Raw genomic sequence first — 27,849 nt, 5'->3', positions numbered from 1 at the left:
AACTTTGCTCAGTTTATTTTTAATAGTGCTGTTCACTCTTTCTACCTTCGCACTCGCCTGGGGGCGGTACGGAGTGTGCAGCTTACTATCAATTCCCATCAACTTACACATTCCTTGAAAGACATCACCTGTAAAATGGGTACCCCTATCACTTTCGATTATTCTAGGGACACCGTATCTACACACAAATTCCTGCACAAATTTCTTAGCAGTAAACATAGCGGTATTTGTGGCCGAAGGAAATGCTTCGACCCAATTTGAAAACACATCTATACAAACTAGTACATACTTCAAATTTCGACAAGGGGGTAATTGTATGAAATCAATTTGTATTACCTGAAAAGGGCCGTCTGTAGGTGGGATATAAGATGGTTCTGTTGGTATTGCCTTTCCGATATTCTTCCTCAAGCAGGTGAGGCATGTCATTGCCCTTTTTCCCGCATGGGAAGAAAATCCTGGGGTGCACCAATATGCTCTTACCAACTTGCACATCCCTTCATTGCCTAGATGAGTTAGCCCATGTGCTGCTTCCACTAAACTTGGAAGGTATGCTCTGGGTGCCACTGGTTTACCCTGTCCAGAGTCCTGAGGACTCCTGGCCATATCCTTTTGCCCTCCAAACTGCCTTTTCCTGTGTGGAACACAAATTTTGCATTTCACACAATTTCTGTGTGTTGACGGTATTAAATACCATCAGTTGTGTGGTGTCTGTCTGTCTGGGGGTACCAGCTGCTAATTTAGCAGCTTCGTCTGCTCGGCTGTTACCAAGTGATACCGGGTCTTGGCTATATGTATGTGCTTTACACTTGATAACAGCCACTCTGTCGGGTTCCTGTATCGCTGTTAGAAGCCTTTTGATGTGAGCTGCATGCGCTATCGGTGTACCAGCTGCCGTCATGAAATTTCTGAGGCGCCATAGTGCTACGAAATTATGGACTACCCCGAAGGCGTATCTAGAATCGGTGTAGATATTGGCTGACTTGCCCATAGCCAATTCACATGCTCTGGTTAGGGCAACCAGTTCAGCAACCTGGGCTGAGTGAGGTGGGCCTAGCGGTTCTGCTTCTATGGTGCCTTGGTCATCTACGACTGCGTATCCAGTACACAAGTCTCCCAAGTCCGTCTGTCTGTGACAACTACCGTCAGTGTAGAAAGTAAAATCTACATCTTCCAGTGGGTTGTCACTGATGTCAGGCCTTGCCGTGAAATTTTGGGTCAAATATTCCATACAATCATGCGTGTCATCCCCTGTATTAAATCCTCCTTCACTATTACTCTCATCCTCCACCCTTTGTGCCTGTCCAGGCACACCTGGGAGATACGTTGCAGGATTTACTGCGCTGCATCTCTTTATGGTGATGTTTACGGGGGTCATTAATGCCAATTCCCATCTAGTAAACCGCGCTGATGAGACGTGTCTAGTTTGAGCCGAATTTAGCAAGGCTGACACTGCATGCGGTGTATGGATTGTGAGGTTGTGTCCTAGCACTACATCTTCGCTTTTCGTTACTAGCAATGCTATCGCAGCAACACTTCGCAAGCATGTGGGGAGGGATTGCGCTACCGTATCTAGCTGAGCGCTGTAGTATGCTACTGGCCTGCTGGCATCACCGTGCTTTTGGGTTAGGACGCCTGCCGCGCAACCAGCACTTTCTGTTCCGTACAGCTCAAAGGGTTTCCCATAGTCTGGCATACCTAATGCTGGTGCCTGCGTTAGGCACTGTTTAAGTCTCTCAAATGCCATCTCAGATTCGTCTGTATGCGAAATCCGATCAGGTTTGTTTGATGAGACCATCTCCTGCAAAGGTAACGCTAGAATGGAAAAACCTGGGATCCAGTTACGGCAATACCCACACATTCCTAAAAACATTCTGATCTGTTGCTGGGTTTGTGGCAGAGTCATGTCTCGAATTGCTTGAATTCTATCAGCGGTCAGGTGTCTCAGTCCTTGTGTCAGACAGTGTCCCAAATATTTTACTTTAGTCTGGCATAATTGCAACTTGTCTTTGGAAACTTTGTGTCCTGTGTCTGAAAGATGAAACAGGAGCTGTTTCGTATCCTTCAGGGACGCTTCCAGTGAATCTGAACACAGTAGTAAATCATCCACATACTGTATCAATATTGATCCACTCTCTGGTTGGAAAGACTGTAAACAATCATGCAAAGCCTGTGAAAAGATACTTGGACTATCTATAAAACCTTGGGGTAATCGAGTCCATGTGTATTGGACTCCTCTGTATGTGAATGCAAACAAGTATTGGCTGTCAGGGTGCAGAGGTACAGAGAAGAAGGCGAAGCAGAGGTCAATTACAGTGAAAAATTTCGCAGTGGGAGGGATTTGCATTAAGATGACAGCTGGATTTGGCACTACGGGGAACTGACTCTCAACTATTTTGTTAATCCCCCTTAGATCCTGCACTAGCCTGTAACCCCTCCCCCCACTCTTTTTAACAGGGAAGATGGGACTATTGGCAGTGCTGGACGTTCTTACCAGAATGCCCTGTTGTAGCAAGCGCTCTATTACGGGGTATACTCCTAATTCCACCTCTGGCTTCAGAGGGTATTGTGGGATTTTTGGAGCTATCCTACCATCTTTTACTTGCACAACTACTGGAGCTACATTTGCCATTAATCCAGTGTCTTGTCCATCTTTAGTCCAAAGTGACTCTGGTATTTGGGATGTCATTTCTTCTACCTGGGATGGACTTCTATTTATCATAACGGTATGTGACATTAATTTTGAGGGGGAGTCTAGCATGTCTCGTACTTCCTGAGCGTGATTCTCAGGTATATCTAAGAATACACCTTCAGGAGTACAATATATGACGCACCCCATTTTACACAATAAATCTCTTCCCAGGATATTAGTCGGTGCCGATGCAGCCAGCAAAAAGGAATGCTTGGTATGCAAAGGCCCTATTGTAATCTCTGCTGGTTTGCTAACAGGGTAGTGCTGTACTACTCCCGTTACTCCCATGGCTGGAATTGTTTTACCAGTGGTTCTCATGCCCACTGTCGAATTTATCACTGATTTGGCCGCCCCCTTATCTACAAGGAAATTGAATGATTTACCAGCTACATCAATTGTGACCTCGGGTTCACTTCCAAGACTCGCAATCAATTTCACTGGCTCAGATTACAGGTGTGGCCACACCCCTATTGGGTATGGTGACCTCCCTGAATCGCGCTGGCAGCAATTACTTGTGGTGGGGGTAGATGGGAACTATCAGAGATTTGCCAGTCTCTTCTTGGGGGATACCTTTTTGTTTCCCCTGCATGTGGCTCATAGCTCCGCCTCTGCGGTCCTTGATCCCAATGTCTCGTATCAGGTCGTTGTCTAGGGGATTGATATGAATTTTGTATTTGTCTTGTTTTACAATCACGTGACATGTGTCCCTCTCTGTGACAACTATAACATTTTATACCTCTTGACTTACCCACAGGGGTCACAGTTCTGGGCTGAGGTGGCCTGGTAGTAAGGGCCTGTATGCTCACAGCCATTAATTTATCACTCTGTGACTCCCTGTGTCTGATGATATTCCGATCATGCCCAGCAGCAGCCTCTCCCAATGCATCCACCGACATACCTCTCCAATCAGGCCTAGTGGTTTGTATTCTATTCCTTAAAACCTCTTTAAGACCGTCCATTAATACTGAAACAGCTACTTCCCTGTGGTGTACATTAGTTTTAATGTCATCTATACCAGTGTACCTAGCCATATCCTGCAGAGCCCGGTGAAAATACTCTGGTGTGGATTCACCTTCTTTTTGTTTTATTGTAAAGATTTTATTCCACTTTACTACTGCCGGAAAATATACTCCTAACTGTAAGTTGATTCTCTTTACATTATCCTGATTATACTCGTCTGTTAGTGGTACTTCCTCATCTAACTTGCAATCAGTGATAAACTTTAACGAATCAACATTGGGGGGTAAGCATGCCCTCAAAACTGTCCTCCAATCTTTGTTATTTGGCTCTGCAGAATTTCCTAGCTCTCTAATATACTTTTGACATGCAGCTAAGTCTTTCCTAGGATCAGGGAATTCAGACATCATTGACCTTAATCCCGTTCGGGAAAAGGGACAGTGCATGGTGATGTTCCTGATAGGAGTTGCTCCTGAAGTGTCAGTTTTCCCATTTGGCACTGCTATTACCCTAACGGGATTAAGTCCAACAGCATCATTCTGAGTAGATTCTGCAACATTTGGTGAAATGGTTTCAGCATAGTGTATGGTGCCGTACTTACCAGTCGATACGACGTCACCTGTCCCTCCGCTAGGGGCCTTTGATGCTAATCTTACGGGTTGGCTCGTGCCTACTGCTGTTTCTGATATGGCGGCTGCTAGGGAGAGTGCTGATATTGTTGTGGGCTCATCCTCTTGGTCACAATCCTGGGGAAAGTTCAAAACAGGGTACAACTTGCACGGATTAGTTTCAGCATTAATTATTTTGGTTACATTATCTTTAACTTCTACACATTTAACATAACCCTGAATGCCATTCTCTGCAACCAATTTCTCTCCAGATATGTATGGTGGCGGGGGTGCAGTGGCTATCAGTTTCCTGATAGGGTTAGATCCAGCGGCTTGTGCCAACCCCCTTTGTATTTCACCTTCCTGTTGCCACAATGTTAAATAATCATAATGTCTAATACGCCTTTTTGAAGATTTAATCAGGCAAACTCTTCTCTTTAAATTCTGTAACACTTCTGGGTTAAAAGTACCTACCCGGGGAAACTTGTCCCCGTCATGCACAGTCATCCTTTCCCATTCATTGCACAATGTCTCTGTGTGATGACCATATTTCTCACACATGATATACCTTGCCGACCCGATTGGTCGGTTTACCAAATCAACCTGAACCTCGGTTGATCGCCCCTTACCTGAACAACTGGCCCCCATCTCTGCAGGTGCTGCTTTCACTACCTCTGACTTCAAATCAGGGTCTTCGGCAACTTCTTACAAAAACCAAGATGTCCGGGGTAAGGCTGCGGTGGGGGTTTTGCAACGAGGTCCGCCCACTTAACTCCGCCCACGCTGGCCAATACGGCGACCAAAGTTCCCAGAGGTTCCGTACCCAACCTAGGGCACCTAAGAACATCTACTTGCTCGGGCGTGTGGGAGTGTCTTACCCTCCCAAGCAAGTATCAGTCGCTGGAATGTCCCTGAGTGATCAGGCTACCTCCCTTAAAATAAAAAAATTACACAAATCATGTTAACAATGTGCAAGTAGCGTTCTTCTGAATTCAAGACACGCTAATGCACACAATCACATGCGGTACAATCGTATCTGCACACAAGCAACTAATCTTATGTGCGGAACGATCAACGGAATTGAAAATTTCGGCTGCAAATTCCTTCAGCCTGAGCTTTATTGGCCTATATGGGTCTCGCACCAACCCTCTTCGGTTGTGCTCTCTACTTCTAGTCTGCTGTACCTGAACCTCCTGGTCCTTGACCTCCTGGTCTGTTATGTACAGCAGACTCTACTGCTCATTAATGTCGAGATTAACAAGGGACGCCTCCCAAGCCACCCCACGCTATCACTCTCGCTGGTGTACCTCTTTCTACTGGCCTATGGTTCCCACTCCCGTAATAAAAGAGAAATCTTATATATACACACTCTTACATTCGAACACTCTTATTTCTGTACAGAATTCCTTTCATTTGGTATTAGCCTAACCCAGAAGAATTGCAACAGAGAAGGTTTTTCTTTTAACTTTAAACTTTTGGATTTGAGATAGATTTGTGTTATTATCGCGTTACTTCCTTATCGCCTACTAAAACAATACTATCGTGCGGTTTGTATTATGTGGGTGTATCCGTACGCTCCGTTGCGTAATATACGCTCCGTGCGTCGACCCTTGTTGCGTATGCCCTGCCCTTGTAAGGACACGTGTACACAGACCAAGTACGTCCACAGTAACACACTACACGTTTATCAATGTGAATGATCTTTAACAGTAATCATTCACTGAACACCACCCAAATCTCCCTTGTATTTCTAGGCGAGACTGTGTGCGTGCCTATTACAATTATTCCCTTAAATATTACTTTTTATCTTTTAACTATTAATAACAACAAATGTCTCAGCACGTTATCACTAGTATGTGGCAATCAGGAGAATGAGGCACGGACAAATAATAGTAAACAAGAAATACAGGTGTGTTTGCTTATGCGTACGTACGCAAAACAGAAACTAAATAGGTTTTAAAAGACAATAACGTACTGTTCCTACCTTCCGGTTCCGGATTCCCTCAGCACTCCTTACTAAGCGAAGCAGACGCTTATCTGGTCAGCACTACAAGGGATAAAACCTCTCGCCCTTTGCTGACCGATAATGTCTGCTAAAATTACCTAGTGCAGATATGTGAAGAGCGGACGAGTCCCCCAATTGATAAAGCCTATAAATTTATCCTATTTAAAACACTCTAAAAGGTCAATAAACACAGTACGCAATTGGCGTATGATGTACCGTAAGGGTAAGCTCTTATCGTAGCAGACTCTTAGCCGTGGACGAGACGCACGAGCGGCACGTTCGCTCGCGGCTTAAAGCGTAAAGGCAAGCACGCTATAGGCTGCCGACTAACGTAATGATACGCTATCAGCGTAGCGGACGCTCGAGACCACGAGGAGATCACAAGCGGCGCTGACGCTCACAGAGTTAAACCTTTATAACTATACCATAAGTAATGTACTTATACTGTAAACCTTTGTGCAGTGATAAGGTGTAAATGCAACGCAGTGTAACCTTGTTACTTTAAAGCTGTATGAGCGTATGTGACGCTCAGAGAACACTTTAGCAATATAATAAACACTCAAATACCGGTCTAAGGTTCTAACACCTTTAAGGGAGAGAATGAACGTTCAATTGCAAAAGAATACACAGTACAACTTATACACTACCAAACTAACATAAAATACCTAACCGAATTACTACACGTTAAAATACAACAAAGACACAATTACATTTAAGGGGAAGGAGAGAGAGAATGGCTTACAACATTAATAAGAGACAAAATGGTTGCGGAGAACTTACGCACAAGGGGAAACAATCGCATGCGCCTTCCTGGATATCCAGCTCCCGATTATCAGTGATGAGAACCGTTGAGAAGAGTAGAGTGGAGCTGGCCCAGGTCGGCTTGTCTTTATATACACTACACACAATACAGTACAATGGTTCCTACATTCTTATTGTTCATTGGACACAGGAATTCGTCTCCGCATTATAACAAAAGGTCATAGGTTGGTTCATACAGGTGGGCTGTGACTATTTCACACTGCTCAGGTGGGAGGGAAACTCAGGTTTCCCGCCGCATGGGTAATAAACTGCAAATATAGTAAATGTCCATAAACTTCTTATAGTCATAACTATACGCACGAGCGAGTAATCCGTTTCAAACCAACACCGGAATGTTGCTAATTATATTCTCTTCCGATAGATACTAAACACCACTGTGTAACCCCTGTCTGACCCTTCGTATCAAACAAAGAGGGATCTCTTTGTCTCTGAACATGCTACATTAACTAAACTTTCAGATTCTATCAAAGGGACCATAATCTACAAAATACATTATATGACTAAAATATGTAACGATTGAGTCGCCCGCTAGACGCACACAAACTCTACCGTAAATGCGCATATCGTGCGCCTGCAGGCACTCGCATGAGGTGCATATATGGCAATGTGTGGCGTGATATTTTTCTGACTTTGACAGTCCCATGCTTTCAGGGATTCGCAGATGGGGACGTGTCTTTGGATGTTGTCCGAGCTTACGAATATATGTACAAGTTACGTCGTCCTTTAGAAAGTCGGACCATTGGTTTGGTCCAAAGAATGGTTGGCCAGCATCTAGGCAGTCTTTGTTTAGATGGAATAGCTTTGCCAATCGGCAAGCTAATATTTCCTGTGGTAAGCAGTTTCCGGTTCAGACTGGTACTCATAATACCAGATCAGTGGGTGCCTCATGGGCGGCTATTTGAGGTGCTTCCACTACTCAATTTTGCAGAGCGACAACGTGGTCTTCAGCCCACACATTCGCAAACTTTTACAGGTTTGATACCTTGGCGTCCGGAGATTCTAAGTGGGGATAACTTTGGGACGTCCCCTACTGTATAAGACTCCTGTGTCCCCTAGTGGATGAAATAGAAAAGAGGATTTTCGTACTTACCGATAAATCCATTTCTCTGAATCCTCTAGGGGACACTGGACGCCCGCCTCAGTGCTGTCAACCTGCTGTGTTCAAAGTTCTTGTTCAAACAGTTCGTGCAAACAGCGTTGGTTTTTCTGTTAAGAGTTTCTTGGATGCTGTTTGCTTTGTTGTACGGTTTGGTTCCTCGCCAAGTGCTATAGTATGTCCTTTTCTCTCAGTCAAATTTTTCAAACTAAGGGAGGAGGGATGTGAAGGGGGAGGTGCCGGCTGTGCAGACAATGCTAATTTTAGATTGTGCCACACCTCCGGTTGCAAGCTTCACACCCCTACTGTATAAGACTCCAGTGTCCCCTAGAGGATTTAGAGAAATGGATTTATCGGTAAGTACCAAAATCATCTTTTTTGGGGTTATTTAGGTAGAACGTCTTTCTCGTATAAAGGCAGAAGATATAAGGAGAGAAGAAGAGACGTATGTGACTGATATGAAGGCAGAAGATATAGAGGGAGAAGAAGAGACATATGTGACTGATATAAAGGCAGAATATATAGAGGGAGAAGAAGAGACGTATGTGAATGATATAACGGCAAAAGATACAGAGGAAGAAGAAGAGACGTATGTGACCGATATAGAGGCAGAAGATATAGAGGGAGAAGAAGAGACGTATGTGACTGATATAAAGGCAGAAGATATAGAGGGAGAAGAAGAGACATATGTGACTGATATAAAGGCAGAAGATACAGAGGGAGAAGAAAAGACATATGCGACTGATATGATGACAGAAGATACAGAGGGAGAAGAAGAGACGTATGTGAGGGGTGATCAGCAGTGTAAGGAGGAGGAGATCCCTATAGATATCAGCACAGGTGAGTAATAAACACTTATTACAGAAGTAACATATTCTCATTGCTCAGTCACTACAGCGATCTTTTATCCTACACCCTCCTCCACCATCAGCCCTGTTCTCAGTTGGGTGTTTATAACACAAGGTTATCCATGACAAACATCAGATGAAGAGAGTTATTACACACATCACTATAGTGTTATTAAAAGTAACAAGCAGAAGTTTTTATGGATCATATATAAGTAGTAGTGTGTTTTTTGTGGAGCGCCTAATTTGTATGGGATCTAAATTTCTCAGTTTAGCAACCTTTTATTAAATAACCTTCATTTTGTTAGATGATGCAGGTATTAAATAACTCCTTGTATATAGTAGACCTATTTGGCCATTTGTGGTCAGGTTTATATCTTTACATTTAGCGAGGTGTAGTCATGGTGTAAAGGACAGAGTGTGATTCCTGATTAGTTAAAAAAACAAATACCAAATACTGAACAACATCACCAAACAGGTAATTTCAACTTTAAACTTGTCATTTATTTTGTACTGTCTGGACATGGCTACTAATAACAGATGCACAGACATAATTCTTAAAGCTATGTGTGCAAATGCTAGGAGATTAGAAGACAAAATTCCAGAGCTAATTGTGATAATGACCAGGGATAACCTGGATATTGTGGCAATTACAGAGTCATAGTGCAATGAGAATCATGACTGGGACATAGCTATACCAGGATACAATTTATTTAGGAAGGATAGAATGGTCAGTGTAGGAGGAAGGGTAGCAATGTATGTGGGAAAAAAGCATAAATGCTACTTCAATTAATACAAAATATTGAAGACAAATCTGAGGCCCTTTTGGTCACCACAGAAACCGGGAAAAAGGACATTATTCGCATTGGGGTGATCTCTAGACCACGTGGCCTGGGGCAGGATTTGGACAGGAATCTATTGTTGGACATCACTAAAATGGCTTTAAAGGGAGAAGTCATAATCATAGGAGACATTAATTTACCTGATGCAAGGGGTGGGGTCTTTTGCAATTTCAGCTGCAAGTGGTAAATTCCTTACAGGGAGCATCTCTCAATAAACAGCAGATATTTCCCTTCTGCATAGAAGAGCGGTCCGGAAAGAAAGAAGTAAACTTCCTTTTTGGGAGCACTCTTGTTAACTTAATTGCAATTAAAATATAACCTTTAATAACTATTCACTAAAAATTCATATATATGGATCTTACTTACTTAAAATAAAGATTACTATTGACTGAATTGTCTTACTATCAGTATTATATCAATCAGGGTGAAAAATATTTTATTTAGAAGAAATATATTCATATGTGTAATACTTTACCATCTAGAACACTTCCAGACAGCCGTGGGCGCTCCCTATTGTTTCCTGTAAATAGAATCAGTTACATGTGCATGGTATCCACACACACACCTTATTCATTATCATTTTCAGAAGGGAGACGCTGAGGCTTATATATACTGTCTATGTATGGTAGTTATCTCTTCCATACCTACTATACATAGACAGGAAAACTATGTATATAGGAAACTATAGGTCTGTAAGACAATACAGAAGAAACTATAGGTCAGTAAGACATTACAGAAGAAACTATAGGTCAGTAAGACATTACAGAAGAAACTATAGGTCAGTAAGACATTACAGAAGAAACTATAGGTCAGTAAGACATTACAGAAGAAACTATAGGTCAGTAAAACAATACAGAAGAAACTATAGGTCAGTAAGACAATACAGTAGGAAACTATAGGTCAGTAAGACAATACAGTCAGAAACTATAGGTCAGTAAGACAATACAGTAGGAAACTATAGGTCAGTAAGACAATACAGTCAGAAACTATAGTTAAGTAAAGGGCCCTACACACTTAAAGATTATCTGTCCAATCTGGCTGATTGGAAAGAAAATCCGGCAATGTTTGGGAGCAAATGACAATCAACCATTTGCTCCCAAAATCAAGAAAATGGACAAACACAGTTCAGATAAATTGGTTTAATGAAACAAATGTAACCAATCTGTCTGAAAGTCCATTTTTGTCTGTTTTCCAATCTTTGAGAGCAAATAGTAAATTGCCATTTGCTCCCAGACATTGCCAGATTTTCTTTCCAATCAGCCAGATTGGACAGATAATCTTTTAGTGTGTAGGGCCCTAAGACAATACAGAAGAAACTTTAGGCCAGTAAGTCAATACAGTAAGAAACTATAGGTCAGTAAGACAATACAGTAGGAAACTATAGGTCAGTAAGACAATACAGTAGGAAACTATAGGTCAGTAAGACAATACAGAAGAAACTTTAGGTCAGTAAGTCAATACAGTAAGAAACTATAGGTCAGTAAGACAATACAGTAGGAAACTATAGGTCAGTAAGACAATACAGTAGGAAACTATAGGTCAGTAAGACAATACAGAAGAAACTTTAGGTCAGTAAGTCAATACAGTAAGAAACTATAGGTTAGTAAGACAATACAGTAGGAAACTATAGGTCAGTAAGACAATACAGTAGGAAACTATAGGTCAGTAAGACAATACAGAAGAAACTAGGTCAGTAAGACAATACAGTAGGAAACTATAGGTCAGTAAGACAGGAAACTATAAGTCAGTAAGACAGTGATACAGTAGGAAACTATAGGTCAGTAAGACAATTTAGAAGGAAACTATAGGTCAGTAAGACAATACAGAAGGCAACTAGGTCAGTAAGACATTACAGAAGAAACTATAGGTCAGTAAGAATACAGAAGGAAACTATAGGTCAGTAAAACAATACAGAAGAAACTATAGGTCAGTAAGACATTACAGAAGGAAACTAGGTCAGTAAAACAATACAGAAGCCACTATATGTCAGTATGACAATACAGTAGGAAACTGTAGGTCAGTAAGACAATACAGAAGAAACTATAGGTCAGTAAAACAATACAGAAGAAACTATAGGTCAGTAAGACAATACAGAAGAAACTATAGGTCAGTAAAACAATACAGAAGAAACTATAGGTCAGTAAGACAATACAGAAGAAACTATAGGTCAGTAAAGACAATACAATAGGAAACTACAGGTCAGTAAGACAATACAGTAGGAAACTGTAGATAGATAAGGCGTTGACACGATTATCTAAGAAGGTGGCCCTGCCGTCACAGGATACGGCTGCCCTAAAGGATCCTGTGGATAGGAAGTAGGAAGGTATCCTGAAGTCTGTTTATACACATTCTGGTACTCTACTGAGGCCAGCAACTGCTTCGGCCTGGATGTGTAGTGCTGTAGCAGCATGGACAGATACGCTGTCTGAGGGGATAGATACCCTGGACAGGGAGACTATTTTACTGACCCTGGGACATATCAAAGACACTGTCTTATATATGAGGGATGCCCAGAGGGATATTTGCCTACTGGGCTCTAGAGTAAACGCAATGTCGACTTCTGCCAGAAGGGTCATGTGGACTCGGCAGTGTACTGGTGATGCCGACTCTAAAAAACACATGGAGGTTTTACCTTACCAGGGTGAGGAATTGTTTGGGGATGGTCTCTCGGACCTGGTTTCCACAGCAATGGCTGGGAAGTCGAATTTTTTGCCATATGTTCCCTCACAGCCAAAGAATGCACCGTATTACCAAATGCACTTCTTTCGTTCACAAAAAAGCAAGAAAGTCAGAAGTGCATCTTTTCTTGCCAGAGGCAGGGGTAGAGGAAAGAAGCTGCACCATGCAGGTAGTTCCCAGGAACAAAAGTCCTCCCCGGCCTCCACTAAATCCACCGCATGATGCTGGGGCTCCACAGGCGGAGCCAGGAGCGGTGGGGGCGCGTCTCCAAAATTTCAGCCACCAGTGGGTTCGCTCACGGGTGGATCCTTGGGCTATACAAATTGTGTCTCAGGGATACAAGCTGGAATTAGAAGTGACGCCCCCTCACCGTTACCTAAAATCGTCCCTGCCGGCTTCTCCCATGGAAAGGGAGGTAGTGTTGGCGACAGGTTTCCCTTCTTCAACAGGGAAGGGGCTACTATTCCACAATGTTTGTGGTGCTGAAACCGGACGGTTCGGTCAGACCCATTTTGAATTTAAAATCCCTGAACATTTATCTGAAGAAATTCAAGTTCAAAATGGAATCACTCAGAGCGGTCATTGCAAGCCTGGAAGAGGGGGATTTTATGGTGTCGCTGGACATCAAGGATGCTTACTTGCATGTCCCCATTTATACTCCTCATCAGGAGTACCTCAGGTTTGTGGAACAGGACTGTCATTACCAATTCCAGACGTTGCCGTTTGGCCTGTCCACGGCACCGAGAATATTTACCAAGGTAATGGCGGAGATGATGGTACTCCTTCGAAAGCAAGGAGTTACAATTATCCCATACTTGGACAATCTCCTCATAAAGGCGAGGTCCAGGGAGCAGTTGCTGATTGGCCTAGCATACTCTCTGAAAGTGTTGCAACAACACGGGTGGATCTTGAATATTCCAAAGTCGCAGCTGATCCCTACGACGCGTCTGCCCTTCCTGGGCATGATTCTGGACACAGACCAGAAGAAGGTGTTTCTCCCGGCGGAGAAGGCTCAGGAGCTTGTGACTCTGGTCAGAGACCTCCTAAAACCGAAACAGGTGTCGGTGCATCACTGCACGCGAGTCCTGGGAAAGATGGTGGCGTCATATGAAGCCATTTCCTTCGGCAGGTTCCATGCGAGGATCTTTCAGTGGGATCTGTTGGACAAGTGGTCCGGATCGCATCTTCAGATGCATCGGCTGATCACCCTGTCACCCAGGGCCAGGGTGTCTCTTCTGTGGTGGCTTCAAAGTGCTCACCTCCTCGAAGGCCGCACGTTCGGCATACAGGACTGGGTCCTGGTGACCACGGATGCAAGCCTCCGAGGCTGTGGTCAAGTCAGGAGACTTGTCTGCACATCAGTATCCTGGAACTAAGGGCCATATACAACGCCCTGAGTCAAGTGGAGCCTTTGCTTCGAAACCAACCAGTGCTGATTCAATCAGACAATATCACCGCAGTGGCCCATGTAAACCGCCAGGGCGGCACAAGAAGCAGGGTGGCAATGGCGGAAGCCACCAGGATTCTTCGTTGGGCGGAGAATCACCTGCAAGCACTGTCAGCGGTGTTCATTCCGGGAGTGGACAACTGGGAAGCAGACTTCCTCAGCAGGCACGAGCTCCACCCGGGAGAGTGGGGACTTTATCAAGAAGTCTTCACACAGATTGCAAATCGTTGGGAACTGCCACAGGTGGACATGATGGCGTCCCGCCTCAACAAAAAGCTAAAAAGGTATTGCGCCAGGTCAAGGGACCCTCAGGCGATAGCTGTGGACGCACTAGTAACACCATGGGTGTACCAGTCAGTCTATGTGTTTCCTCCTCTTCCTCTCATACCAGAGGTGCTGAGAATTGTAAGAAAAAGAGGAGTGAGAACAATACTCATTGTTCCGGATTGGCCAAGAAGGACTTGGTACCCGGAACTGCAAGAAATGCTCACAGAGGACCCATGGCCTCTGCCTCTCAGACAGGACCTGTTGCAACAAGGGCCCTGTCTGTTCCAAGACTTACCGCGGCTGCGTTTGACGGCATGGCGGTTGAACACCGGATCCTAGTAGAAAAAGGCATTCCGAAGAAGTTGTTCCTACGCTGATAAAGGCTAGGAAGGACGTGACAGCAAAGCATTATCACCGTATATGGCGAAAATATGTTGCTTGGTGTGAGGCCAGGAAGGCCCCTGCAGAGGAATTCCAGGTGGGCCGGTTCCTACACTTCCTACAGTCAGGAGTGTCTATGGGCCTAAAATTAGGGTCCATAAAGGTCCAGATTTCGGCCCTATCCATTTTCTTTCAAAAGGAACTGGCTTCACTGCCTGAGGTTCAGACGTTTGTTAAGGGAGTGCTGCATATTCAGCCCCCTTTTGTGCCACCAGTGGCACCATGGGATCTTAACGTGGTGTTGGGTTTCCTGAAATCCCACTGGTTTGAGCCACTTAAAATCGTGGAGCTAAAGTATCTCACGTGGAAAGTGGTCATGTTATTGGCCTTAGCTTCGGCTAGGCGTGTGTCAGAATTGGTGGCTTTATCATGTAAAAGACCCTATCTGGTTTTCCATATGGACAGGGCAGAATTGCGGACACGTCCGCAATTTCAGCCAAAGGTGTTGTCATCTTTTCATTTGAACCAACCTATTGTGGTGCCTGCGGCTACTCGTGACTTGGAGGATTCCAAGTTGCTTGACATAGTCCGGGCTTTGAAGATTTATAATGCAACAACAATACAAGATACAGCGCCTGGTGTAAATGATGGGAAGCGTCTTGAAATTTCTCTCTTCTGGATTGTTCATGGGAAGTTCTTGTGCATGCAAGAAGAGACAAATATACACCGCACTCTTCGTGTATTACTTCCAAACAATAGAGAATATCACTCCCCCTTCCCATGAAAAACGTATGTCCAGTCGGTAAAGTGTTGGGGGAACTCCCCCTTCCAATTCACTTACACAGCTAAATAGTAAATCAGCATATCACAGAACAATGTGGTGATGTAAGTCCTATTTGCAAGACATTCAGTTTAACGGGGAACACTCTCCCCTTCCCAATACACTTACACAGATGTAAAAATCAAGAGGCATTCATAATCAAAAGATTCCCTGATTAAATGCACCGTCACCAAGTGAAGAAGAATGCCGGGGTTACCCCCTTGCAAAGCACTCACAGTCAGATGGATATATCACAGGCCTGTAAGGTGGGTCTTTAAAATTCACTCCTAGTCTCCAGCCTTTGGCTCAATTTCTCCCCAAAATGAAAATCATGGAAAAGGAGGTTTGGAGTAAAAGTAGGATTTATTCAAACAAACAAACACTGGTAAAAACAATGGTGATCATACCCTGGAGGGTCGGAGGAAGAAGATGGTATACAGACAGAACGGGGACCCGTTAATCTGATCTCCTCCTGGTCTCCCACGGGTATGTTCACCCAAAATAGATCTCTCCAGGTTACCCCCTTTGCAAGGGGGTAACCCCGGCATTCTTCTTCACTTGGTCTTACCCTGGATTCCAAAAATCCTTTCCTTGTACTGTCAGCTCTTCCGGGCACAGTTTCCTTAACTGAGGTCTGGAGGAGGGGCATAGAGGGAGGAGCCAGTGCACACCAGGTAGTACTAAATCTTTCTTTAGAGTGCCCAGTCTCCTGCGGAGCCCGTCTATTCCCCATGGTCCTTACGGAGTCCCCGGCATCCACTTCGGACTACGAGAAATAGATTTACCGGTGAGTAAAATCTTATTTTTTACCATTTATTCCCCAACAGCAAAAGAAAATATCACCGTATCAGATGCAGTCCTTTCGGTCGCAAAAGTCCAGAAGAGGTCGGGGGTCCTCCTTCCTTGCCAGAGGTAAGGCTGGAGGGATAGAGAACCCGCTTCGGCCGGTGCCCAGGAACAAATGTCCTCCCCGGCTACTGCAAAACGCTCAGCATGACGCTGGGGCTCCCCTGAGGGAGTCTGCACCGGTGGGGGCACGTCTTCGACTTTTCAGCCAGGCCTGGGTCAGCTCAGACCTGAATCCTTGGGTGTTGGAAATAGTTTCCCAGGGTTACAAACTGGAATTCGAAGAGGTGCCCTCGCGCCGATTTTTCAAGTCGGCATTACCAGCTTCTACACCAGAACGGAATGTAGTGTTAGCTGCAATTCAAACGCTGTGTCTACAGCAACTAATTATCAGGGTTCCCTTGAACCAGCAGGGAAGAGGCTACTACTCAACCCTCTTTGTGGTCCCGAAACCGGACGGTTCGGTAAGACCTATTTTGCATCTAAAATCCCTAAACCTGTACATGAAAAGATTCAAATTCAAGATGGAATCCCTCAGGACGATTATAGCCAGTATGGTGTCACTGCACATAAAGGATGCGTACCTTCATGTCCCCATATATCCCTCCCATCAGGAATACCTAAGATTCATTGTACAGGATTGTCATTACCAATTTCAGACGTTGCCGTTTGGGCTTTCCACGGCCCCGAGGATTTTCACCAAGATAATGCCAGAAATCATGGTGCTCCTGCGCAAGCATGGAGTCACAATTATCCCATACTTGGACGATCTCCTGATAAAGGCGAGATCAAGAGAGAAAATTGCTGAACAGTGTAACGCTCTCACTGAGTGTGCTCCAGCAACACGGTTTGATTCTGAATCTACCGAAGTCACAGTTGATTCCGACAACTCGACTAATGTTCCTAGGTATGATACTGGATACGGAACAAATGAAGGTTTTTCTTCCGTTGGGGAAGGCCCAGGACATCCAGAACATGGTCAGAGACCTGCTAAAACCGAAAAGGGTTCAACAATGCACTCGAGTTCTGGGAAAAATGGTGGCGGACTACGAGGCCATCCCCTTCGGCAGGTTCCATGCGAGGACGTTTCAATGGGACTTTCTGGACAAATGGTCCGGGTCGCATCTGCACTTACATCGGAAAATAACTCTGTCCCCAAGGGCCAGGGTGTCTCTCCTATGGTGGCTACAAAGTGCTCACCTGCTGGAGGGTCGCAGGTTCGGAATTCAGGACTGGATCCTGGTAACCACGGACGCGAGCCTCCGAGGATGGGGAGCAGTCACCCAAGGAAAACATTTTCAGGGACTGTGGTCAGACCAGGAATCCTGTCTACACATTAATGTGTTGGAACTCAGGGCCATATACAACGGCCTTCGACAAGCGGAGAGTCTTCTTCGAAACCTACCAGTTCTGATTCAATCAGACAATGTCACAGCAGTGGCTCATGTGAACCACCAAGGCGGGACAAGAAGCAGAGTCGCGATGGCGGAAGCCGCAAGGATTCTTCGCTTGGCGGAAAATCACGTAAGCGCTCTGTCGGCTGTCTTCATTCCGGGAGTGGACAACTGGGAAGCAGACTTCCTCAGCAGACACGATCTCCATCCAGGAGAGTGGGGACTTCATCAAGAAGTCTTTGCAGATATAACACGTCTTTGGGGAATTCCTCAAATAGACATGATGGCGTCACGCCTCAACAAAAAGCTTCGGAGGTATTGTGCCAGGTCTCTGGACCCTCAGGCAGTAGCAGTAGACGACCTGGTAACACCGTGGGTGTTCCACTCAGTCTCCATGTTTCCTCCTCTTCCTCTCATCAAAAAAGTGTTGAGGATCATAAGGCGAAGAAGAGTACAGACGATACTCGTTGTTCCAGACTGGCCTCGAAGGGCCTGGTACTCAGATCTTCAAGAGATGCTCACAGGAGATCCCTGGCCTCTCCCTCTGAGGGAGGACCTGTTGCAACAGGGGCCCTGTATATTCCAAGACTTACCGCGGTTACGTTTGACGGCATGGCGGTTGAACGCCGAATCCTAGCGGAGAAGGGGATTCCGGAGGAGGTCATCCCTACTTTAATAAAGGCTAGGAAGGAGGTGACGGTGAAACATTATCACCGTATCTGGCGAAAGTATGTGTCTTGGTGTGAAACCAAGAACGCGCCTATGGAAGATTTTCATTTGCGGCGTTTTCTCCACTTCCTGCAGACAGGAGTGGATATGGGCCTGAAATTAGGTTCTGTTAAGGTACAGATTTCAGCCCTTTCGATTTTCTTTCAGAGGGAATTGGCTTCTCTTCCAGAAGTCCAGACGTTTGTAAAGAGAGTGCTGCACATCCAGCCTCCTTATGTGCCTCCAGTGGCACCGTGGGACCTGAACGTGTTGTTGCAGTTCCTAAAATCACACTGGTTTGAACCACTTAACAGGGTTGAGTTTAAATGTCTTACCTGGAAGGTGGTCATGTAGTTGGCCTTGGCATCGGCAAGGAGAGTGTCAGAATTGGCGGCTTTGTCACACAAGAGCCCCTACTTGATTTTTCATGTGGATAGAGCAGAATTGAGGACACGCCCTCAATATTTGCCTAAAGTGGTTTCTTCATTCCATCTGGTGCCTGTGGCTACAAGTGACTTAGAGGATTCCAGGTCCCTGGACGTAGTCAGGGCTTTGAAGATTTATGTAGTCAGAACGGCTAGAATTAGGAAAACAGAGGCACTGTTTGTCCTGTATGCTGCTAATAAGATTGGCGCACCTGCTTCGAAGCAGACTATTGCTCACTGGATCTGTAACACAATTCAGCAGGCGCTTTCTACGGCAGGTTTGCCGTTGCCAAAATCGGTTAAGGCCCATTCCACTAGGAATGGTGGGCTCTTCTTCGGCGGCTGCCCGAGGCGTCTCGGCATTACAGCTTTGCCGTGCGGCGACTTGGTCGGAGTCAAACACCTTTGATAAATTCTACAAGTTTGATACCCTGGCTGAGGAGGACCTAGCTTTTGCTCAGTCGGTGCTGCAGAGTCCTTCGCACTCTCCCGCCCGATTGGGAGCTTTGGTATAAACCCCATGGTCCTTACGGAGTCCCCAGCATCCTCTAGGACGTAAGAGAAAATAAGATTTTAAACCTACCGGTAAATCTATTTCTCCTAGTCTGTAGAGGATGCTGGGCGCCCGTCCCAGTGCGGAAACTCTGCAAGACTTGTATATAGTTGTTGCTTAAATAAGGGTTATGTTACAGTTGGAGTCGGTTTTGGACCGTCACTGTTGTTGTTCATACGGTTAACTGGTTATGTATGTTCCAGGTTACATGATATGATCGGTGTAGGCTGGTATGAATCTTGCCCTTGGATTTTTAAATCCTGCCTTGTAGTGTCCATCTCCTCTGGGCACAGTTCTCTAACTGAGGTCTGGAGGAGGGGCATAAAGGGAGGTGCCAGTGCACACCCATAGGAAAAGTTATTTTTAGGTGCCCATGTCTACTGCGGAGCCTGTCTACACCCAATGGTCCTTACGGAGTCCCCAGCATCCTCTACGGACTAGGAAAAATAGATTTACCGATAGGTTTAAAATCTTATTATAAATGAGTTCCTTCTAACACCGCACTGCAGACATTTGTGAGCAAAATAAAAAATCTATGGAGAAATATCACCAATAACTTTTTGCGACTAATTGGTTAGGGAGTTTTTGCGATGAACTGAATCCCCCTCACACAGTGTTTATACATACAGTATGATGTTACATTGAGATTACCGCTGGAGGAAACTCTGCCACAATATTATTAAATGTGTAATTTATCCCATCCTCGTATGGGTGTAATATATAAATATATTCTTACTGAACAGGATTACCAGCACTGAATCAGTTATCACCCAATATAATATACATGCCGATGTGTAACAACAAATACACTTGTTTCTTTATTACTTTATTCACCTTTATACATTTACCTTTGTGTTTAATATATCACTGATTTATCTTACATACTTTACTGTACTTAATAAAGGTTATATATTATTTATTAGTGCACAAACAGGACAGCACTGTCTCTTCTTTGCTGTTTTATTATTGCAAAGCCCATGTCACCTCTAGTAATCCCACATGAGCGTCCGTGTCACCTCTAGTAATCCCACATGAGTGTCCATGTCACCTCCAGTAATCCCACATGAACGTCCATGTCACCTCTAGTAATCCCACATGAGCGTCCATGTCACCTCTAGTAATCCCACATGAGCATCCATGTCACCTCTAGTAATCCCACATGAGCTTCCATGTCACCTCTAGTAATCCCACATGAGCGTCCATGTCACCTCTAGTAATCCCACATGAGCGTCCATTTCACCTCTAGTAATCCCACATGAGCGTGCATGTCACCTCTGGTAATCCCACATGAGTGGCCATGTCACCTCTAGTAATCCCACATGAGCGTCCATGTCACCTCTAGTAATCCCACATGAGCATCCATGTCACCTCTAGTAATCACACATGAGCGTCCGTGTCACCTCTAGTAATCCCACATGAGCGTCCGTGTCACCTCTAGTAATCCCACATGAGCGTCCGTGTCACCTCTAGTAATCCCACATGAGCGTCCGTGTCACCTCTAGTAATCCCACATGAGCGTCCGTGTCACCTCTAGTAATCCCACATGAGTGTCCATGTCACCTCTAGTAATCCCACATGAGCGTCCATATAACCTCTAGTAATCCCACATGAGCGTCCATGTCACATCTAGTAATCCCACATGAGCGTCCATGTCACCTCTGGTAATCCCACATGAGTGGCCATGTCACCTCTAGTAATCCCACATGAACGTCCATGTCACCTCTAGTAATCCCACATGAGCGTCCATATAACCTCTAGTAATCCCACATAAGCGTCCATGTCACCTCTAGTAACCCCACGTGAGCATCCATGTCACCTCTAGTAACCCCACATGAACATCCATGTCACCTCTAGTAACCCCACGTGAGCGTCCATGTCACCTCTAGTAACCCCACGTGAACGTCCATGTCACCTCTAGTAACCCCACATGAGCGTCCATGTCACCTCTACTAATCCCACATGAGCGTCCATGTCACCTCTAGTAACCCCACATGAGTGGCCATGTCACCTCTAGTAATCCCACATGAGCGTCCATGTCACCTCTAGTAATCCTACCTGAGCATCCGTGTCACCTCTAGTAATCCCACGTGAGCGTCCGTGTCACCTCTAGTAATCCCACGTGAGCGTCCTTGTCACCTCTAGTAATCCCACGTGAGCGTCCCTATCACCTCTAGTAATCCCACGTGAGCATCCCTGTCACCTCTAGTAATCCCACGTGAGGGTCCGTGTCACCTCTAGTAATCCCACGTGAGCGTCTGTGTCACCTCTAGTAATCCCACGTGAGCGTCCGTGTCACCTCTAGTAATTCCACGTGAGCGTCCACGTCACCTCTAGTAATCCCACATGAGCGTCCACGTCACCTCTAGTAATCCCACATGAGCATCCTCGTCCCCTTTAGTAATCCCACATGAGCGTTCAGTGTTGATCAAGCTCCAGTCTAAGCATCCTAGCTTTTTTGTTTTTTAATAAACATAAAAGCAATGATTTCAGGTAAAAAATGTCAGTTATAGAATTATATATTGTGTCCTGTTACACCCTGGGTCTTGTCTACTCATTTTATATATTAATGTATTTTATTTCCAGCAGATGGGCACACAAGCAGGAACATCTCAGAAGGACATCTAATGTTATCCCTGGATTCTGAAATAACCGATAACGACAGTAGACAGGATTCTCCAGGAGCTAACCCCATTACCCCAATTATACATCCAGCTCTATCAGCTGATCCCTCTGATCCTGGGAAATGTTCTCCTGATCACTCTGATATTGGTGCATCTGTTACAGCTCTGAGAGTAGATACAGTGTTTCCCTGTTCTATAGATGCCAAATGTTTTACACAGAACACAAAGCCTATTACTCATCATCCAGCTAAGGCAGGTGAGAGGCCATTTCCATGTTCTGAGTGTGGGAAATGTTTTACATATAAATCATATCTTGTTAGACATGAGAGAAGTCACACAGGTGAGAAGCCATATTCCTGTTCTGAGTGTAGGAAATGTTTTGCAACCAAATCATTTCTTGCTACACATCAGAGAAGTCACACAGGTGAGAAGCCATATTCCTGTTCTGAGTGTAGGAAATGTTTTGCAACCAAATCATTTCTTGCTACACATCAGAGAAGTCACACAGGTGAGAGGCCATTTTCCTGTTCTAAGTGTAGGAAATGTTTTTCATCGAAATCACATCTTGTTAGTCATCAGAGAAGTCACACAGGTGAGAAGCCGTATTCCTGTTCTGAGTGTGGGAAATGTTTTGCATGTAAATCAGTTCTTGTTACACATCAAAGAAGTCACACAGGTGAGAAGCCGTATTCCTGTTCTGAGTGTGGGAAATGTTTTTCATCGAAATCAGATCTTGTTAGTCATCAGAGAAGTCACACAGGTGAGAAGCCGTATTCCTGTTCTGAGTGTAGGAAATGTTTTGCACGGAAACCAGCTCTTGTTATACATCAGAGAAGTCACACAGGTGAGAAGCCGTATTCCTGTTCTGAGTGTGGGAAATGTTTTGCACACAAGTCACATTTTGTTGTACATCAGAGAAGTCACACAGGTGAGAAGCCATATTCCTGTTCTGAGTGTGGGAAATGTGTTGCATGGAAATCACATCTTGTTATACATCAGAGAAGTCACACAGGTGAGAAGCCGTATTCCTGTTCTGAGTGTGGGAAATGTTTTGCACACAAATCACATTTAGTTATACATCAGAGAAGTCACACAGGTGAGAAGCCATATTCCTGTTCTGAGTGTGGGAAATGTTTTTCATCGACATCACATCTTGTTAGACATCAGAGGAGTCACACAGGTGAGAAGCCATATTCCTGTTCTGAGTGTGGGAAATGTTTTTCATCGACATCACATCTTGTTAGACATCAGAGGAGTCACACAGGTGAGAAGCCATATTCCTGTTCTGAGTGTGGGAAATGTTTTTCATCGACATCACATCTTGTTATACATCAGAGAAGTCACACAGGTGAGATACCATATTCCTGTTCTGAGTGTGGGAAATGTTTTGTACGGAAATCAGATCTTGTCACACATCAGAGGAGTCACACAGGTGAGAAGCCATTTTCATGCTGTGAGAGAAATAAATCCGCTCTTGTTGAACATATTAGACATTACCCAAGTCCGGAACCATTTACATCTTCTGGAGTATAATTATCACTGTCGTCCAATGTTCCTCAAGGGTGAATCCTATCTCCCATGCTTTATAAAATATACATGCTACCACTGGGTGATATAATCAGACGTCTTGGGCTGGTCTACCACTGCTATGCTGATTACCTGCTTTTTGCTCCATGTACTGAGAACCTAATACCAATCCTATATGGTTGTCTTGCTGAGCGCCAGGGGTGGATGATGCCAGTTGGCTGTGACTCAGTCTTTGTGAAACATAATAGAAGCTCCCGAACAAAGGACAAGACTACAGCTTTACCAACCATCTGGATTTATGCTTTGGTGTTCAGAATCGCAAAATACTGAACATGTGCTGAATCTTTGTGTTGTCCTGGTATGTGGCTGACACAGACATCAGGTATCCGCCACATACAAATCCACATTCTTCCATCTGTGGACCATAGCCAGAATCAAGCACTTGATTCCCTCAGAAGTTCATAGACTACTGCAATGCCATCTACCTGGGTCACCCAGCAAAAGAATTACAGAGCTTGCAGCTAGTACAGAATGCAGCAGCCAAGCTGTTACCCGACCAGCCCGTTCCTGCCTCATAACACCCATTCTCTACTCCCTTCACCGGCTGCCTGTAAGATGGGAAATCTATTTCATAATTGGCTAACTGACCTTCCCAGCCCAACATTACATGGTCCAAGGTACTAGAAGCAGCTTCTGCCTCCTTACTGCCCTGCTTGCTTGCTTCTACAGATGAAGGACTGTTACCAGCAGTACCAAGAATCTCCTGTCATTCATTTATGGGTTGAACGTTTAGCTTTGACCATGGAACACACTGCCTTGCACAGTCCAAGAGGCCTCCACTCTATAGACCTTCACAAACAGACTGATGACTGTTACTCACGCTTTTCATTAATGTACCTCTATTTACTTCCTAAATAATACATCCCAAATGCTTAGGTCTTTTTTCTGCTGTTTATTTTGTATCTTGTGCTTTGTGTAAATGTGAATGTCTAATACCAGTTTGCACAATCTGTATTGCTGCACGACAGTATGGCGGCCATTGGAACGTGTTTTCACTTCTAGTTTGCCTAACTTGTTGCAGACACTCATCTTGATAAGGAGTGTCGAGTGTTTTCTGATACAAGATCCTATCCATATATACCCTGTATATTACCATGTGCATTAGAGTCACCCAGGTTCCATCTGCGGTGGTTTGTTGTATGTTACATCTATATGGTGCGGAGACTCCCCTGTATGATTTCATAAAAAAAGCTTTTGTTTGCATCTAATTATTACATTAAAGCTTTTATTTTTTATTCTGTTTTATATTCCCGTCTGAGTAATTACGCCATAATGTCTAATCTCGGAGTGGACCCCAGAAGATGTAAAGAAACCGTGTAAGTTTTCCATCATTCTGTTTCATGTAAGCATACAGGTAAGTGATGGCACGGTGGTCACTGACCGTCACCTTCCGGTGGTATAATGGAAGTGGACTGTCTGGGCTTATTCTAGTCTACTGCAGAAATAAAAAACTCAGCCTTTATCCTGCTTATAAAAATGACAAAGCCCATAAATCAAGCTGGCCGGACAAGACAGAAGCCACATTAATGGTGGCACATCATATAGGCAGAAGACCCATGTTTCTGGGATATATGGCATAACTCCCTCTTCGCCCACAAAAACCTTCCCTTCACCATTCGCAATGTCCACCATTGCCCCTTCAGAAGGGTCACAACTTTCCTTTGCTTGTTCCACCTACTCCACAGAGCCCAGGACCATCTCCATGACCATTTCATATTTATCTGGAGGCCTGGCATCTGGGAGGTTCATGGCCTGAGATGACCACAGAACCACCAGGTAGTGGGCAGGAAGAATCCACAGCCTCCTGAGGAACTGGAGAGTCCAAAGTTCCACCCCACATGAGGCAGAGAAGGGTCAACCACAGGGTCTGGCTCACCTATTTCCTTCCTAAAAGCTGCTCTTTACCCACTTTGGTACATGTGGGATCCGAATCCAATTTCCCTTGAGAGTCCTTACCCTCACTAATCCCTTCTGAACCTACTAACCCACAGAAATACTAACAATATACATTTTCAACAGCTTTCCACTTCCCTGCAACAACTGCTCTCACCAATCTCTACATTTACTACACCTGACACTGCTATATCACACCTGCACCAGACCCTAGAGAGTGCCCTTGATGAAGTGGCTCCAGCTACCCATCACACTCCATGTAGGCTTAGATGCCAACCATGGCACTCTAAATCAACAAGACACCTACAAAACTGTCACGTAAAGTAGAACATCAGTGGCGTAAATCTCAGAATCCAAGTGACTTTCTCACATATAAGACTACCTACCACTCCTATCATCAGGCCCTGGACACTGCCAAACAAACATATTTCCAATCTCTCATCTCTTATCATGCCAATAACCCTAAGCCACTTTTTAATACGTTTAAATCACTTCTTTACCCTCCCTCACCTGCCCCACTAGCTACTATCAGTGCACAAGAACTTGTCTCCTACTTCAAGGATAAGAGTGATAAAATCTGAGATGAAATGATATGCTCTTCCTCAGCCAGTGACCTGCTCAATTCCCTACCTGAACCCTCTGGCACTTTCTCTTCATTTGATCCCAAGTGAAGATGAAGTATCAACACTCTTTTCATCCTCCTACTCCACTACCTCTCCTCTTGATCCTATACCCTCACAGGTCAGTAAAACTTTGTCTCCTGTGCTTATCCCAACCTTAACTAAAATCTGTAATCTCTCTCTCTACTGGTATCTTTCCCTCTCTGTTTAAGCATGCAGTCATTACTCCCATTCTAAAAAAACACAACTCTGACCCAAACACACTCTCTAACTACCGTCCCATTTCTCAGCTACCAGGTCCCTTCAAGCTACTTGAGAGAATTGCCTACACTCGCCTCACACACATTCTTAACTCCCACAACTTATTGGACCCACTTCAGTCAGGCTTTCATGCCCAACACTCCACAGAGACGGCGCTGACCAAAGTAGTGAATGATCTAGTCACAGCTAGATCTAAATGCCATTACACACTACTCATTCTTCTAGATCTCTCTGCTGCTTTTGACACTGTTGACCACACTCTTCTCATACAAACACTACAATCCCTAGGACTTCAGGACTCAGCCCTTTCTTGGTTCTCATCCTACCTATCTAATCGCTCTTTCAGTGTTCACTTCTCTGATTCTACCTCCTCTTCTCTACCTCTTTCAGTTGGAGTACCGCAAGGCTCAGTCTTAGGTCCTCTGCTTTTCTCAATCTATACCTCCTCTCTTGGTAAACTGATCAGCTCCTTTGGATTTCAGTATCATTTTTATGCTGATGATACGCAAATCTACCTATTCTCCCCAGATTTGTCACCACCAGTATTGGCTCGTGTCACTGGATGCCTGTCTGCCATTTCATCTTGGATGTCATCTCACCACCTCAAACTCAACATTTCCAAAACCGAATTAATTATTTTCCCACTGGCTAAGAGTAGTTACCAACCTGATATCTCTATAACTGTTGACAATGCAACTATCCACCCCGCAAGCTCAAGCCTAGGTGTCACCGTCGACTCTGAACTGTCCTTTGTTCCACACATTCAATCTGTCTCTAAATCATGTTACATGCACCTTAAAAACATATCCAAAATACGCCCTTATCTTACACAAGACACTGCAAAAACTCTAATCCATGCACTCATCATCTCCCGCATTGATTATTGTAATAGTCTCCTTACTGGTCTTCCCAAACATAGGCTATCACCACTTCAATCCATTTTAAATGCAGCTGCGAGGCTAATCTTCCTCGCCAGACGTTCTTCATCTGCTTATCCGCTCTGTCAGTCCCTCCATTGGTTACCGGTATTCTACCGTGTCAAATATAAAATACTTTTACTTACATACAAGGCTATTAACCAAACTGCACCAACATACATCTCCTCACTCATCTCAAAATATCTCCCTACCAGACCTCTCCGCTCTGCACAAGATCTGCGTCTCTCATCCAAATGTATTACCTGTTCCCACTCAAAATTACAGGACTTTACCCGGGCATCACCCACTCTGTGGAATGCACTCCCACGCACAATAAGACTCTCCTCTAGTCTCCAAACCTTTAAACGTTCTCTGAAAACTCATCTCTTCAGACAAGCCTACCAAATTCCTGACCCACACACATAACCTTCAATGCTTCCCTATCCAGTTACATCCCCTCTGTACAGTCCACATAACCTCACATTTTGTCTTCCAACATTGCGGGGGGATCATATATACAACCCATTAACCTAGCAACCTGGGGAACCATTATGTGACAGGTAGCA

General features: G+C 44.6%; 1 protein-coding gene across 1 annotated transcript; it reads left to right on the top strand.

Moving 5' to 3' along the window:
• Positions 1-22,185: 22,185 nt before the first annotated feature.
• Positions 22,186-24,062, top strand: LOC135048425 (oocyte zinc finger protein XlCOF7.1-like; the record flags this gene model as incomplete). Its single annotated transcript, XM_063955547.1, has 1 exon — positions 22,186-24,062. A coding segment is annotated over one exon (1,353 nt), but the record flags the coding sequence as incomplete, so codon positions are not given.
• Positions 24,063-27,849: the final 3,787 nt, after the last annotated feature.

The sequence above is a fragment of the Pseudophryne corroboree genome, unplaced genomic scaffold (genome assembly GCF_028390025.1).
Source record: "Pseudophryne corroboree isolate aPseCor3 unplaced genomic scaffold, aPseCor3.hap2 scaffold_969, whole genome shotgun sequence".
Taxonomy (NCBI): domain Eukaryota; kingdom Metazoa; phylum Chordata; class Amphibia; order Anura; family Myobatrachidae; genus Pseudophryne; species Pseudophryne corroboree.
The sequence above is the reverse complement of the archived record's forward strand: the minus strand, read 5'-3'. Positions and strand labels throughout refer to the sequence as shown.